The sequence below is a fragment of the Caretta caretta genome, chromosome 5 (assembly GCF_965140235.1).
Source record: "Caretta caretta isolate rCarCar2 chromosome 5, rCarCar1.hap1, whole genome shotgun sequence".
NCBI lineage: Eukaryota > Metazoa > Chordata > Testudines > Cheloniidae > Caretta > Caretta caretta.
Window position 1 is genome coordinate 134,032,318 of NC_134210.1, and position 18,022 is coordinate 134,050,339.

General features: G+C 39.0%; 1 protein-coding gene across 1 annotated transcript in view; it reads left to right on the forward strand.

Moving 5' to 3' along the window:
• TMEM38B (transmembrane protein 38B) overlaps nucleotides 1–12,774 on the forward strand; it is a 51,070-nt gene extending 38,296 nt beyond the window's left edge. Inside the window, exons 4-6 of the mRNA XM_048850678.2 lie at nucleotides 3,143–3,230; nucleotides 5,437–5,554; nucleotides 9,869–12,774. Of these exons, the coding sequence (XP_048706635.1) occupies nucleotides 3,143–3,230; nucleotides 5,437–5,554; nucleotides 9,869–10,078 (416 nt within the window). The 3' untranslated portion in view covers nucleotides 10,079–12,774. The remainder of the gene's footprint in view (nucleotides 1–3,142; nucleotides 3,231–5,436; nucleotides 5,555–9,868) is intronic.
• Nucleotides 12,775–18,022: the final 5,248 nt, after the last annotated feature.

Sequence of the window (18,022 nt, forward strand, 5' to 3'; positions counted from 1 at the left end):
AAGAAGCTACTGCTGTTAAAAGTGAGATTATCACGTCAACAGTCTCTGAATCCAAGTGCTGAAGTGACTTCCACCAGTTCACTGGTGTGACTTTCTTTAAAACATCGTCAGCAAACATATATTTCTTGAATGGTTCACCCTTAGCTCTGAAGTTTATTACAGTTGGCATTATGGAGGGATGATTGCTGGATGTCCATGTCCTAGCCAACTCCTCTTCTTCAGCAGTTAAAGTTTGACCTTGGTACCAAGTATTGAGAATTTTTGCAAGAAAATAAGCTGAAGATAGTGCTTGTCCCATTTGTTTTTTTAAATGCTTGTAATTTAACTCTGTCTTTGCATATTTCTCTTTTTAAGATGTCACTCAGTTCCTTCCAAATTTCAGCAGCATCAGCAATAAAACAGCTATTTCCCTGCGTTTTGTTCGAGGCTACAGAAATAGGCTTCATGGTACTCAGCATGTGTTCAACATTTCTCTTAAGCCTGCTGTTGAGATCTTTGGCTGTGACAGGGCCATCTATTTTTTTCACAGTTTTGTTCACACACTGTCATCAGATTAGGTCAGTTCTTGATACAGTGCTCAAAACAGTCCACTACGGAGTTCCATCACACGTCTTGTGGGAGAGTTGGCTTGGTTCCTCCCACTTTTTTCAGAGCACTTGCTGCAAAGTGGTTGTTACGGATGTATTTTGCAATTTCAACATTAGCCTTTATTACTGTAACACTGAAGTCTTTGGCTGGGAGGTGCATCAAATGAGCACTGCGACCGTATGTTAGCTTGGGACTCTCTTCACTCTTCTTTAAATAATTTCTTCTTATCTTGGATACATTTGCAGCATTGTCCGTGACCAAGCTGCGTTGTAGACATTTGAATTTTTTTTCAGTTTGTTATAGCTTTTATTGTTGCTTCCTGTAAGTATTCTGCTGTGTGTGCATTTCCTGTTGTATCAATTGTTTCTGGAAGAAAGACCTTCCCTTTGTCTGTTGTCACACAAGCACATACAACAGGATCATTGTGGACATTGCTCCACCCATCAAGACTCAGGTTAACTCTAGACCTTTTGCACACTGCTCAATTTCTCTTTCATACACTTTATCCAGAAATGTGCCTGCAACATCCGCTCTGTTGGGTGCACTGTATCCTGGTCTTAATGCCTGAACCATGTTAATGAAGTATGGGTTTTCAATCATACGGAGAGGAGAGTTTGTTGCATAAACCGGGCAATTTCTTCATCTTTTTGTAATCTGCTGGTTCTGATCACAAACTTATCTATGGTTTTCTCTGGATGATGGTTTTTTTTTCTTTTTGCTACAGGTGATATACTGTGGCTCAGTGACATACATGATGTGACTGAAACACTGTCATTGGCAGATAACTCTGAAACTATAGAAAATGATGGTGATCTTGAAGGTGGATAGTCTTCAGAATCCTGTACATTGAGGATGGATTCTCCTAAACAAAATAAGTCAATGCAGTTGTTTAATTATTATTACCATACTGCTCATTGAATAATCCTCATTGCATTCACTGACACTCAGCACTACTTTAAAGGTGAAATTGTAAAAGGAAGATCTGCCTATTTCAGCTATTTATTTTTTATCACAACTGCATCTAAAATGCTAGTACCATAGAGTAACAACTATATTTGTTGCTCAAACATGAGAATTCAAGAATAGTCCAGAAGGAAGACAGGCAGTCCTTAAGAAAGAAGTATGAAATAAAGAAGTTTACCAACCTGAAGATCCTGCATGTTCAGATCCTTTCATCATCTTCAGTGCAACTTCCTCCTGAGAAGGAACACTTCTCATGATGTTGTTTCATTCGGGCCTTGCATGTCTTCGTTGCACTGTTTGCATTTTGCACACATGCCTGTCTTACCCACAGGTAGAGGAACTTCATTAAAATATTCCCAAACTGGGTCTCTTTTACGGCCTGCTGCCATTGTAGGTTTTCCCTTCTAGTGAGAGAATGGTATGGTAGATCAATGAAGGCTACACTCAGAAAGACCTCAAGACTTCTGGAATATGCTGCTCAAACAGTTTCACTTTTGTTTCTACTGTCTGTCCCTCCCTTCTCACATTTATCTCCAGGCTTCTTGTCCAGATCTATTCTGCCCCTAACAATCTTCTATTCATTGAACTTTTTAAAACGTTGCACTTTTACAGAGAGATAAGGGATTGACTCTGTGTACACAAATTTGCAGAGGGACAATAGGGCTGTGGTCTGTTATTTCTCACCTTTATTTATTTATTTTATTTTATTTAAAAACGTTTTTGCTGTTAACAAGCATGTTATCTCTGGCGACACAAACCCACAGTTTGAGAACCGCAAAACTAAGCATCTCTGATGGTTTCTTCTAGACTGAGCACTGAGTCCCATTGGGTAGATAGAAAGATTAACCTAAATAAGCTATACAGAAGCCCCTGGACCCCATAAGATTGGGTCCCTAATCCATGAACTATTGGAACTCATTTACAAAACTTTTTTTAAACATTATGTGAATATATTGTCTCATACTATTTGAGCATAAGCTTTCGTGAGCTACAGCTCACTTCATCCACAGTATGCATCCGATGAAGTGAGCTGTAGCTCACGAAAGCTTATGCTCAGATAAATTGGTTAGTCTCTAAGGTGCCACAAGTCCTCCTTTTCTTTTTGCGAATACAGACTAACACGGCTGTTACTCTGAAACCTGTCTCATACTATAGAATTAGAATTTATAATCCCTATTCCATGATGAGATATCTTTGAGCTATAATGTATCTTAATTAAAACTATCTTTAGATTGCTTTTTGAGGAAAAAAGCATTTTATCAAAAAAATCAGATTATTTTATTTTATTTTTTTAAGTCATTGATTTTTATCCACCCTGTCTACACTACACAGCTTTTAGTGACATGGCTGTATTGCTACAGCCGTGCCACTAAACGTCGGGCAGTGTAGCTGCTGTTTGTCGGCTCTCCTGCCAACAGCACACTGTTCACACTGGTACTTGTCGCGGCAAACCTTTTGTCTTTTGGGGGAGGGGCGGGTGTTTAATGGCTCTGAAAGACAAAGTTTTGTCGTTCAATTGCCGTTGTAGACATGGCCTTAGTCACTAAGAGACTATACCATTGAGACCTGTTATAATTTATTGGATTTTCAGGAGCTGGTGGTGGCTTAATCTCTAACTTTGAGCAGTTGGTGAGAGGTGTTTGGAAACCTGAAAGCAATGAACTTCTGAAGATGTCCTAGTAAGTTTGTGTAAACCATAGTAGAACTGGAATAATTGTAATAACTTTGTTCTCTTCGGGTCCCGCATTCAAATACCTACATGAGTAATTTTTGTGGTGCAGCGTTTATAAACAGATGCTAGTAGACACTTTGAATTTATAAGCAAAGTGGGTCCAAATCTTTACTATGTGATGGCTGGCTTGACTTATGTGGAACGAGGAGTTAGTCTAAATGATTTCCTCATGAATAATTGTCTCCACTACAAAATTACCACAGAATTGGAACTAATTGGTAAACGTGTTGGCAACTTGTGCAAAGAGGACAATCATTTGAATGGGCAAGAAAAATTAACCACCTCTCCCAGAGCTCTGGTTCATCCAAGGCAGAAATGAAGTACATTGTGGCAGGGTAATGTGAGTGGAAACTTACATTCCTGCATGTGCTGGTACGCAGTCTGAAGGTAGTTAGATGACTTTAGGACTGTCATTCTAGTGGATATATTCTACCAACGCTAAATACTTTAAAAAAGAAAAAACAGTTGCACTCTTCTGAACACACATGCAAGCCATCTGTTAAATATATAGCATTAAAAAACATCAACACATGTCTCTGGTGCATTGCAAGATAGAAGATGCTACTTGAGTTTCAGGTTTCAATTCTTTGTCTCGCAGAAGCTAAATTGGGAGTATTACATAGCACTCAGTTTAGCTTCTGCAAGAGAGAGAATTTGAATTGGCTGGCAGGCCACAAACTACTGCTGTAAAGGGAGATAAGCTCATAGGGGATTTAAAATGCCCACTTTGCCCTCCCATGTGACTTCCCAGCTGGTTTCTGTGGAAATGATTATTTCAAAACCAGCGTTATGACTTTTGATGTGATAAACATTTAGGGATGCTGGTTTCATGTAACTGTCCTGGGTAGTAAAGAATGACAGAAGAGAAATACAAAAATTATGAGCAGCACTATTTCCAAAAGGAAGGATTGTGAGGCTTATGGTGTCAGCTGCACCTAAATACTTCAAACTCAGTGAAACAAGTAAATTCTGCTAGTTTAAAACACTGCAGTCACTTTCTTTAAAAAAGTGCTAGCTGAAGGAAGAATGAGTTTTAAATGTTAATTGTGGTATTGCATCTAGTCTCATGAAGGGTAAAAGCTGAGATTGCAAGATGCCAGAACAGAGAGGTGTTGGACACAGATCACTGTCCTCACATCCTGAAATTATTTTGGTTAAAAATTCCCTTGACAATTTTTTTCAAATGTTCTTCTTTGGTCGTAAAGCTAAATGCATGAATCTAATTAAAGGTGTGATAAGAAATGAAACTTGACGAATCCCAAATCGTAAGAATATACAAGTAGTTATACTACTGGCTTCCTGATCAGCCTCTTATAAAGTGCTCAAATGTCACAGCGGTCTAAGATTTAGACAAGCAGTTTCTTGACACCTTGAATGATTGGTTCTTAGAACAGCTTGTTCTAGAGCACAATGAGGAGAGCTTATTCTTAACGCAGTCCCAAGTAACACATAGGAGTTGACTGAAGTAATAATTTAAGTTGAATCACTAAGTAATAGCAAAAAGAAAAGGAGGACTTGTGGCACCTTGGAGACTAACAAATTGATTTGAGCATAAGCTTTCGTGAGCTACAGCTCACTTCATCGGATGTGAGCTGTAGCTCACGAAAGCTTATGCTCAAATAAATTTTAGTCTCCAAGGTGCCACAAGTACTCCTTTGCTTTTTGCGAATACAGACTAACATGGCTGCTACTCTGAAACCTGTCACTAAGTAATAGTAACTACAGTAAAATTAAGCTGAAATTCCTCAGGGGGAAGAAAATATCACAAAATGATTAGAGGTGTGGCAAAAACTTCCATAAGAAAACTGAGTGTAAATATTGGCACAGTTTAATTTAGAGGTGACTAATAAAGGGATATATCAGATGCATAAATTAAATAATAGTATGGAGAAGACAAATTGGGTGGTGGTCTTTAAATTCAGGAACAAAGATCTAAGAAATTAAAAGCTTGCAAACTAAAAACTGATAGACGTATACAAAGCATGTAATTAGCCTGTGAACATGTTGCCGTATTGTTACCACAAGCTTTTTATCATTTACTTTCAGCCAAGCAAATATTGTAGTTATATTTTTGTATGCGGGGGTATTCTATCAGCATAGGAGGGGGAGGAGAGAAAATCCACATGCTTGTCTTTATTTTGTTTGGTTTCCAGCCCTGTAAAAGTGACTCTGGTAGGTGCAGTACTCTTCACATTGCAACATGCCCAGAATCTACCAATAGCAAGACACAACCTTATGTTCTTTTACACCACCTTTCTAGTGGTCACAAAGGTAAGAATTTGGAAATGTATAATTATTTAAACATATGCAATATAGCAATATTTTTCACTGTACTTTCTAAAGTAGGATGTATGTTGTTGAATATTTCTCTCTTTATACCTGCCACCAGAATTCTAATTTCAGTTTTCTTCTTCTGGAGAGATCTGGTCAAACTCAATTGGTGAAAATGGCATACATAGCTCAATTGAAGTCAGCGGAGCTACCCCAATACCAGTGGAGGCTCCTACCCCCATGAGCCTTAAGTAACTCTTCCATATCTGAAGCAGACCGACAGGAAGCTCTTTGCATTGTGACCTTTGCTAGTTGTATTAAAAGAATATTTCAGGAATTTGGCACAGGGAGTTGATATTTCAAGTTACTAAATTATTTGAGAGAAAGATACAATTAAGACACAACAGGTTGTCTTGCCAACCTGTTAATACATGTAGAGCAAAAATGAACTGCAGCCAAAGGCCAAGGGTTTCTAGTCACCGAATACGTTTGTTTATAAGTGAATAGAACATGCTCTGTTTGTCTTCATGCTGTTTTTTAAAAGTTTTGGTTTTGGACACATCTTTCAGCTATATAGAAAATAATGGTGAAGGAGAAGAGAAAAATAATATGAAAAGTGTTTACTATCTCTTTGTTTATAAAAAGTGGATATGTATATCCACACACATGCATGTGTACACATGTGAGATATATGCACACTTATTGTTCTTCCCTTTAATCTTCTTATGGTTGAACTCTAATCTATCATGTTCTGCATTTATCTTCTCCCAAAAAGCTGGGCTATATTCAGGACTGTGTTAACCCTAAAAAAGGCAAAGTTGGAATCTCAATATCGTCTGAGCTGTAACAATCTTGAAGGTTGCCACTCTGTTCTTGAGGAGATGTTAAAATAGTGGGTGAACTGTAGAGGAGGGTTTAAAAAGAACTGCCTGCCTCCCACAAAGCATCCCTAGAAACGTTATGTTTCTAAAATCTGACTAAGATATTGGGTCCCCTGGGTGCTACGGTAATGCAAGTAATCATCATTAATGCTTCAGACTTATCTTTTCTTAAAACACCTAAACATCAGAGGCGCTCAGGATACAAGGGATGTGGTGTTAGGAGATAGTTAGGTGTGGGGAGGGGGTCTGCAGCCTCAGACTCCCTGTACTACTGAAGCCCAAGGTATGGTGACACACAGCTTTGTGGCACCAGTTCTGCATTGGTGACTTGTTAGGAGCTTGAAGTCAGCTAGTAACTAATGCACTGCTAGACTGACACAGTTCATGCAAGTCTGACACACAGACTTATGAAGTAGTGTCTTGCTTTCCAGACACTTCTGAAACCTCTCTCAGAATCAGGGTACTACTCTGGTCTTTAGTGTTGGGTTATAAATACCATATTGGGTCTATTAAACAGGTCAGTTTCCCCCAGTCCTGGAGGAAGTTCTCCCAATAAGTTGGTTTTAATGTGGGAGATTTTTAGGATACATGCTACCTAAATCAGTGATGTCCAACCTTTACAGCTTGGGGGCAATTCAAGGTCAAGGGGCCACAAACAACACTCTGGGGCAGATTCTTTCCTTCCTTCTGATCTGCTCAAGTAGTATAAAGGGAGTGGAATTCAGCCACAGGCCCCCTCTGAGGATTTACCCCAATGCCTGGAGTCTTCAGTGGTGTAGAACCAACATAGCCTTATTCCCCACAGCCTCTGGCACAGTAGGTGTGTTGGGAGCAGGCAGGGGAGGAATGGCTGAACCTTAGGATGAAAACTACAACCAGGAACTAATATTCGTGCTGGAACAAATATTTATGAAGAGTCTGTATTAGCATTTAAAAATCTTATTAGTTAAGATGTTAATTAGTTGCCAATTAGCACAGAACGAGACTAATAATTCAAGTCTAGACAAGGCCCTAGAGTATTTTACAGTAACTTTATTGCTTTGTTTTATACATGTCACTTTTTTAAAGATACTTTATTTCAGTGGTCAAGATAAAGTTGGAATTTTAGTAGTTTATATTACACCTTTATATGCGAATACATGTGGTCACATATCTATATCTAACAGGCTAGAAAATGCTTGCTTATGTAGGCAGAATAGACTGAAATGTATGGAAGGTTTGAAGTATTATTCTGGAGATGTGCCAAGGTCAGAAGAGAACTAGAAATGTGGTTCTCCTTAGACTTCTAATTAGGGCCTGACCCAACAAAGCTTTACTTCAATGAACAGTCTCCTCTTAGTGTGAGATTTTTCAGATTTGGACCCATAAATTGGAAAAAGGCTACAGGTAAATAATTCATCCTTTGTGGCTAATTGTGGCTAGAAACATCTATCCATAATGAGTTTTAATATAGCAAGGCTTTTGTGCAGATTTTGGTTTTATGTTACTATGAGTGAAATAATTCTTGCAATGCACTGAAAATTGTAAAGAAGTCTACCAGGCCACTGACTTTTTCCTCTGTCAACAGAGAGCTTCTGTTTTATCTTTCTCATTGGCTTACTCTTCATGCATTTATTAAGCTTAGTTTATTTTCTGTGTGTACACTTAGACTGAAATGCAATGAATAAACCTAAGTTGAAATAAAATCATAGGACTGGAAGGGACCCTGAGAGAGCATCTAGTTCAGTCCCCTGCACTCATGGTAGGAAAGTATTATCTAGACCAGGGATGGGCAAACTTTTTGGCCCGAGGGCTACATCTGGGTGGGGAAATTGCATGCCGGGCCATGAATGTAGGGCTGGGGCAGAGGTGTGGGAGGGGGTGCAGTGTGCAGGAAGGTGCTCAGGGCAAGGGGGTTGGGGCAGAGAAGGGGTGCGGAGTGTATGAGGGGGCTCAGGACAGTGGTGCAGGAGGGAGTGTGGAGTGCGGCAGGGAGTTCAGGGCAGTGGGTTGGGGTGCAGGAGGGGTGTGTCGGGGGCTCGGGCACAGGAGAGGTGTGGGGTGCGGCAGGGGGCTCGGGTGCAGGAGGGGGTTGGGGTGTAGGCTGTGGCCTGGCGCCGCTTACCTGGAGCGGCTCTGGGGTGGCAGTGACATGCACCGGGGCCAGGGCAGGCTTCCTGCCGGCCCCGGCCCCACGCCACTCCCAGAGGTGGCCAGCACCACAGCCCTGGGGGCGGGCACGGTGGCAGAGGGCTCTGCATGCTGCCCTCGCCCGAAGCACCCAGTGGCCGTGGTTCTCTATTCCTGGCCAATGGGCGCTGCGGTGGGCAATGTCTACAGGCGAGGGCAGCACACGGAGCCCTCTGCCCCTTCCTCTCCCAGGGGCTGCAGGGGAGTGGTGCGGGGCCCACAGCTCCACAGGGGTGGCAATCCCATGGGCTGGATCCAAAGCCCTGATGGGCCGTAGTTTGCCCACCCCGATCTAGACCATCTCTCACAGGTGTTTGTCTAACCTGCTGTTAAAAATCTCCAATGATGGAGATTCCACAACCTCCCTAGGCAATTTTTTCCTAATCTCCAACCTAAACTGCCCTTGCTGCAATTTAAGCCCATTGCTTCTTGTCCTATCTTCAAAAGTTAAGGAGAGCAATTTATCTCCCTCCTCCTTGTAACAACATTTGATGTACTTGAAAACTGTTATCATGTCCCCCCTCTCTTCTCTTCTCTAGACTAAACAAACCCAATTTTTTTTTCAATCTTCCCTTGTAGGTCATGTTTTCTAGACCTGTAATAATTTATGATGATCTTCTCTGGACTTCCTCCAATTTGTCCACATCTTTCCTCAAATAAGGCACTCAGAACTGGACACAATACTCCAGTTGAGGCCTAATCAGCATAGAGTAGAGCGGAAGAATTACTTCTCGTTTCTTGCTTACAACGCTCCTGCTAATACATCCCAGAATGATGTTTGCTTTTTTTGCAACAGTGTTACACTTTTAGGATTGTTTACTTCTATTTTTAGTTGAAATGCAGTTATTTTCGACAAAGATTTGCACCAGAGGCTAGAAATGCCCTATATTTATAACATGTAAAATACAACACTGTCTTCAAATTAGGGATATACGGAATTCAGAGTTCTGAAAGCTTAGAGATGGTCTGCATAAACTTGCACCAGAATAAATAAGTTTCATATATATCTTTTGTTATTTCAGTGCAGGTCTTTGTGTTTTACCAGATGAGTGTAATGTAAAATTGACATAGGGTGCTTCTGTTAGAGGAGTGTCCACATGCAGACTTGTGCTGAAATAACAGAAGTGTGAATTAAAACTGGTTTAGGTATTTCAGTGTGTGCTTTTGTGTGCAGACCAGCCCATATGTGCTGATTCTTCTTAAATAGTCTTTTTATTTGGAGAGCTAAGGCTTTCTAACTTAAATTTGACCACTTTCTTTATAGGTAACCATGATGTTGACACAATCTGCAGTTTCTCCATTTGCTCCTTTTGAGTCTGTGCTGGGCCGTATACTCTTTGGTTGGCAACAAACTCCATCTAAAGTAAAGGGTGAGGCCAGAGTATCTTCCAACGGAACCTCTTCAGTCTGTGACCGTTCTGCTGGAGAGGCCAGTGAAAGCATTAAGAAAAGACAGGCAAAGAAAACAGAATAAGTGGCCAAATAATTATCTTGTTACATGTGACCGTAACACTTAGAAACATTTCTATTTCAAATGATGGGGAAAAGAAAACAGGATGTAAGGAAATACATGTGACAGACTGGCAGCAGTGATGAGCTTTGTGCACTGCTGCCATGAAGCATTTAAAGTATATTTTGTAAATTGTAATTCAAATGTTGGGAATGTGTGTATCATGGTAGACCTTTCTAACTTAAATGGTACTAAATAAGATTTTATAGTGATGATGATTTTATTAAATGAGAGATTTATTGTGATTTTGTTTTTATATTTATGGAGAACTAACTTTTAAATGTAACCCCCCTGAAGTTAGTAACAAAATGACAATCAGATTTGACTATTTTTTTCTTTATAGTTTATTTTTGCATATATTTTCTGTTTTGATTCTTGTTTTTCAGCTGAATAAAATGGATAGTTACACACAGTAGCATATTCCAAGGTATGAAAGGCTCGTGTAGTCGTGTTCAATTGAGCAATGGAGTTAGAGTAAAATTTTACCAAACGTTCACATTGCGTGAATAAAAAATTAACATTGTAAATAGTTTGCACTGGAAATGTGCCAAAAACAAGGCCTTTGTTCCCTAGAAAAAAATGTGAATTACTATTATAATTCATGTTGCACTGATCTTGATTCTTAGTCACAAACTAGAGAATATTTTTCATTTTCTACTTTCCAGAATAAAAGTAAATTCTCTTGCACTTCAAAAAAAAAAAAAAAAAAAAAGATATTTGGCAAATAGAAAATTTTCAGTACTAATGTTTATCCAGCTAACTCACTTTGATACTGTCAGCTGAAAACTTTTGATTTATGTTTGCTGTTCTGTAGGCAGTAAATCCGACAGTAACGTAATATCCGACAGTAACGTAATATTACTGTTGTTAAATTGTTAATGTGCATTTATATTGAAGCATATGGTTTTTAGTATTTCTTCCATTTTCATTTTGCTGTGACTGGATGTGTTCTAGCATGGCATCTTAGCCCAAATATCTAACCTCTTCTCCTGCTTTCTAAGGTAGACCATCATTGTGAAAGAAGAATTACATGTTGCAAGAAATACCCATTTTCCCAATCCAGAATGTTTATCACCTTAACCTTCTCCGCGGCTGTAGGGTAAATACATGAATGTCGCCTCCTCCCATACTCTTGCCTTTTCTGCACTAGTGTTTCTATTAAAGTCTCCCATCATTTTGCTGCTACCAGTGAAGCTGCACCAATGGTAGCAATGGCAACAGCACTGATGCCAAACTTGTGTGTTCATACCTCTATCATTTAATCCTGTTTAGATTAGGGGCATATGATGTGGTGATAAAAATACTTGTGCCCTGTCTATTCTACCACTTATGCTGGCACTAGGATGGGTGGAGCAGTTAGTTGCTGATGGTAATGAGTAAGAGTACTCCTAGTGTAAGATGCGCTGTAATTGTCCATCAGCTTTTGCTGAAATGCCTCTTCCTGTTCCTTGCATATGTTGCACACCAGTTGGGTAACTCATTTCTAGCAGCTATTGTCTTAGTGAAAGTCTCTCAATTCTAGACGGTGGAATTAGTGTTTCAGAGATGTTGCATTTTGTGAGTGGCATCTTTCATTTGGCCTGTCATCATTTTGTCGTCAAAACTGTTTTCTTCTATCAACACCAGTCTGCAAAAGCCTAACTTTTGTCTGACCGTGAGCACTTTTGGAGCATTTCTGTAGTTAAATTAAACCAGTTATCTCCATGTGAAAATGGCAAAAGGGAAAGAAAATGTACATTTCTCCTCAGACTGTAGTTCAACTCTGAAAAATGATTGTGGGTAAACAGTTATCCAAGTTGCTGAGGGGTCAGATCTAAAATCTGCAAATGAAATTCCAGTTGCAAGGTAGACTTCTGAATTTGAGATAATCTGAGTTCGGATATATGCAAATGTGGCACCTTATTCAACAAACCTCTGATATGGAAATAAAGATGCAGATAGAATGCCATGATGCTACTTCAAGTCTCTTCTCAGATAAGAACCCAACTTTATAGTAAGCCTTAGATTTTAGGCAGTATCCAGGTAACTGGCCATGTATTTCAGGTCTTATTAACTAAAACGACAACCTACTTCACCATGGAAACAAACACATGAAATCCAGCTCATCATTGGGTAAAAGTCGTATGAGTCTAGTGCCTAAAGGACAAAATAATGTCAGATTCTTGCCTTATAACCTTGGGGCTCAGTTTGTTTTTCAGTAATAAGTGGTAGGAGCATTGAATCTCCTCATACCAGAATATTAAGTACCCATATGATTTTAGGTTCTACAGGGCTATTTGTGTGCCATTAAAAGTAACTACTAATTACCTAGTTAACAGGCCGCTAAAAATGAGAGACCAGTAACTGCAGTACTTCCTGCACATGTAAAACTTTCAGGTAACTCTTACATCCCTAAGAAATGTATTAAGATTGAGAACAAGTGTTCAAATACTTCATAGTCCTAGACTTGGCACAGTGGGTATGAGACGCTTTTTTCCCCCCAGGTGACTATTGTACTACTGTGAAATACTGGCCAATATCTGGCTATTTTTAGCCCAAATGGATATGTGAAAATATGTTTAGAATTACTTTAAGTTTATAGTAATTTGAAGCAGAAAATGTGGTGTGTTTATATTCAGTGTGGATTTATAAAAATTACATTAATAAAATAAGTGGAAACAGTTGTTTTTCCTGATTTTTCTTATTTAGATGTTTTAGACAAATATAAGAACATAAAATCCAAAGCCTGTAATGTTACTTTCAAATAGAAATGCAGTATAATCTTTCTGAAAAACTTAATAATAAATTGTGTTCCCATTCCAGGGGAACTTTGAAACCTCTTCATATTAAAATACTTTAGAGAATGATCTTGCAGGACAGATTTCTAAAAGAACTCTACATACAACAGCTTCCATTCTACCTAAATGAAAATCTGGCCACTCCAAAAATGCCCAATATCCAGCAGCTCCCATTGTTCTCAGGTTCTCGATGCTGAGCACTCTTGAAAATCTGGCTATAATTGTTGGTGCATAGCACTCCTGAAGAATCTGACCCTTGCTGCGAAAGCTGCATTGCCATGTGTTGATACTGAATAACAAGAACAATTTTTCAGTTTCTTGGAAGAACTTATACTGGAGCCACAACAGCAGAAAGAACATTACTCCTACACTCAAGATTTTTTCACATTTGTCAGCTCTGGTTTTTAATGTAAAAAGGTGTCTACCTGCATGTCCTTCAGTTTACTGATCATCTGTTTCATTCGTTAATCTTTCAAATCTGATATCTTCTTGTGTCATAGTCAAGTAACTTTTTCAACAGTCCTGGAAAAGTTAATTTGGGGATACTTTGCTTTATAAATACTCCCCCAAATCCCATCCCTCTTAGGTGTGGATTGGTTCAGGTAAGTATCCCCTTCTTTAGCTGTTATCCCTAATGTACCTTTGCTAAATGCTTCTCTGCAAGGTCGGACACTGTATTCAATGTAATTGCTGTGCTGGCTAGATTCAGGATCAAGTATTCTCGATTAGCCAGATCCAGCACAAGGGCCATATATGAATTACTTCCTGTCTTTCATTTGTCAGATTGTTTCCTTAAATGTATCTTTTTGCTAATACAAACTAAGGCTGTGATCTGCATGGGAGCCCCACTGACTTCTGAGGTTCTGTGTGGGCGGAGGGATCAGCCTGCATGGATCAGATTGCAGAATCGAGGCCTAAATTGACAATAGAAGAAAGTTATAGAGTAATATCAAGGCTTGGGTGAAGTGATTCACATAAACATAACAAAACAGAACCATTGCTCAAAACTTGGACCCAAATGCTTTTTTGAAGATTATACATTTTTCCTTTTTGTACTCTTTCCAGTACTACGACGTTTTTGGACTGAAGTGGAAATAGTGAAAGCCCACAAGAAAAGCAGCTGCTGCTTCTAATTTGGCTAAAACGAGAAACTAGTGGGAAAGACATATATGTGATCTCTCAAGAATTCCAGCCTCTCTTACCAGGTTAAGTAGGTCTGAATAATCTAGATTTTTATACTGTACTCATCACCGTGCTATATAAATAGAACCCCTGAGTCTTGCCCATTACTAATATCTAAATACAAATTCAAGGTTTTTGAACAACAGTTGAAGCTGGAGAGTAAAATAAATCCCTCTAACTAGATTCTAAAAAAACCAAACGAATGGCCACCAGCGAAAGTAGCATTTAATAGAATAACAATCAGAACATTTGATGTAAAACAAAATGCTTGGAATTATTTGTGTTCATAAAATGGCCACTACAGACAGGCAAAGACCTTTATTGCAAGCCTACCCTCAGCAAGGATAAGGGAACACCCATCAAAAGGTAGGTACCATCATGTGGGTAAATTGTTTAAAGTGATGTACAGAAGGAACACACAGATATTCTCAAGAATAGTATGTTCCCACTCCTGTATTCTGCTTTGAAAATGGATCTTGTGGCTTTTGTGAACAAACGCATATTAGAAGAATGTAGGCTGCATAGAACAGCATCTCAGAAACACAGCCAGCATCCTAACCTAGCTCTCTGCTTCCACCAAGTCTGATGTGTTTACAGCTTCTTTGGAGAGACCAGCAGATGAGCTGCGAATCTTGCAAAGAAGGTCAAGACTGTTTTTTACTTGAGGGAATCACGAATTCAGAGAATGTTCTATGATCAGAGAAGCCGTTCATTAAGTCATAAACCTAACAATTACTTGTACTGGAATTCTTAATGTTGGAAACCCAATTCCAGTGGCACTTGGTACTTTTAAAAGGCCTCCAAAAATGAAATGGTGCATAGATTTTCATGGGAGTTGGTTGAAAATCAGGTAAGTAACTGGGAAGAATTTACTACCATAAGATGGTGCACTGTGGTACATTTTGTCAAACAAAGAGAATTTCTTTGTAAAAAGGCCAAATTTTGTCCAAGATGCTGGTGGAACTCCTATTTGATGTGTGTGGTTCCTGTCCGTATAGTATCTATGTGCCTTCCAAGTATTTAAAAATAGAAATCTTCCTTCTCAGGTTATGGAAATCATTAGTTTGGTCAACAGGGTTCTTGTTTGCATGTGAGAAGGAAATATTGAGGGAAGTCAAATCCAAGGAGTTTTGCATTTCTTCTGAAAGCATTTAGTTCCTTGGTTGCTCTCATCTCTTGCAGAAGTGAGTTCCATAGTCTAGGTCCTGCTCCTGCAAGAGCTTTACCTTCTGAATGTACAAGCCTCCCCTTATTGGCCATTAGTTCAATTGTTCCAGTGGAAGATTGGCTGCAAGTGGGGAAGGGTTTTCTTACGTAGCTAGGTCCTATCCTGTGAAAGACTTTGAACAGCAGAGGAGCGTTCTTGAACTGGTATTCAGATGTCAAGCCAATGACTAGAAGAGCATTCTGAGGCGATGTATTCTCACAGACCTGTGTTGCTGAGCAGATGGGCTGCTGTGTTTTGTACTAGCTTTCAGGCTCCATGGCTTCAATCCTATTTATTAGGATGGTATTTAATGTATTTTTAGCACTCTCTAATGTGAGGTAGCAGCTGGAAATGAAGAGAGCCAGCACCATGTGATCTGCCAGTTCACAGTGGATCCACCAAGTGCTCCATGGGCCACAGTTTAGGAACCAGTGAATCCATCAGCAGATACCTGCAGAGTTTCATGCCCTTATGTGGGAAATGCATGAAGGCATAACAGATGGTCCAATGAGTTTTTAACCATAGATGAGCTTTTAAAAAACCATTTAGACCATTTAATACATCTTCCATTTTCCTACTCCTATCCATTTCCACTGTTATCTATTTAGTTTTATTTCTTCTTTTGAGTTATAACCTTACAGTTCATAGCTGTGCCATCCTCCTTGTAGAATTTGATGTCTTTATAGGTATAGCTTTTCTTATGAACTCTTTTGGGGGTCTGGATTTGGACTTAAGTCTGACAATGCATGGAAAAATATGGGGATTGGCCTGAACCAAAATCTGGACCTGAATTTTGTGGAAGTTCCCTTCCCTCAAAATTTTAGGGGTGGGTTTCACAACCCAAGGCTTTGATTTCAGCTAGCATAGATATAGGACCTAGAGTTCTGATCCAGACCAATATTGGTTCTGATCGTGGAATCTAAACTTCAGTTCACATGTTTGTATCTGGGTTTTGGTTCCAGGCTATCTCTTTAAATGAAACCCCCTAAATAAAACCTAATGTCAGATTTGGGTTCCCAGTCCTTACTTAAACTAAACATCTGTTGATCTCAAATGGGCGTTTTCCCTGAGTAAGGACTTCCAGAGAAGTCCCCTAATTTTGATAAGCTGAACAAACCAGAAAGACATTGGGATTTAAAAAAAAAAAAAGTTGTCTTTTCTTCTTGAATAAGACACAGATATTAAACAGTGAAAGTTTTATTGAATAAAGAATCTAGAAGATATGAATAAATGCTAAATGGTCACTCAAGATAGCCACTAAAAAGTAGACAACAAACAAAGCTACTCATTTTACCGACAGAAGTTACCATATGAAGCTAGATGAAACAGGCACATCAAAACTGCAATTTGCTGTATGAGCAATCTCTCTCCTTGAATGCAAACTATACAGAGCAGAAGGAAAGCAAGGTTCGGGCCAAAGTGAAACAAGTTGAAAGCATGCAAGGAATGAGGACAAAGAAAGATAAACAGCTACTGAAACTGCCGATAGACATGTTTCACTTCAGTATTGGCATGCTCCCCATGTAAGAGGGGGAACCCAGAAGGTGTGATCAGGAACAAACTAAGACCATGGACCCTAATGCTTGTCACACAGTCTCATCCCTACTGACCTAGATGAAGATGCTACACTTCTCGTTTAATGTGAATCTGGTCGGTGCAAATGTTCGTGAAATGAACACATCAAAATATTATGAGGAAAAGCAACAATTAAGGAGGTCAAGCAGGGTAAGACCCCTGGGGAGAAATTTTCAGTGTGATGTGCAGGAATGCAATCAAGCATATCACATTACTAATAAGATGTGTTTTCAAAAATCCCCTCCATCATGCTGAATTTTTTACCCCCTGGTGTTAAGAACCAGGCTGCAATGACTTAAAAAATGGATTTGTGCTTGACATGCTTACTAATATACAGGAAGCAGAAAACCAGCTTAAATAATGCACTTGGAATGAAATGTATCCCTGTGCAAAGTGCCAGCCAGCATCACATAACTCCTTGAAGCCAGAGGAAAATGAAAGTGCTCAGCACTTCTAGAAATGAGGCCATCAACCTCTTTGTTCTGTCTTCTTACCTGTGAAATGGGTGTCATTCTTTTTCACCTCACAGGGGCTTTGTGTAGCTTAATGAATTGTTTGTGAAATGCTTTCAGATCCTGACATGAAAGGTACTATTAGAAATGTGAAGTATTAATACAGCTAGTCCAATATTTTTCACCAAGACCTTTTTTCAACAAAGTGGATTTCTGACCAAAACAAAACTTTTTGCAAAAAAAAGCTGCAATTGGATTTTTTCCCCTCAATAAAACAGTTTTACTGAAAAAAATTCACTTATGATTTTTGAAAACTTTTTAAAAATACTGATTTTTTGGAACGAAAAATAGCTTTAGAAGATAGTTATTTGGTTTGATTTTTGCATCCAAAACCAAGAAGATACTGTGTGAGACTTGGGGGAGGGCGGAGAATCAATTAAAAAAATATGATGGAAAAATTGGTATTTTCAACCAGCTCTAATGATTACATTGAATGCTTTTGATTAGGGCTGGTAGAAAATTGTTTATTATGAAACTGTTTTACAGTTAAAAATTGGGTTTTTAATTGAACTATCTGCTTTCTGTGGAAAATTGATTTCTTTTGACAAATAATAAATTTTGTTTCAAACTAAATATTTTGGTTCTTGATTTTTTTTGCTATAAATTCAAAATTTTGTGAAAAATTTCAGTGAAAATGTTTATCAAAATATTCTGC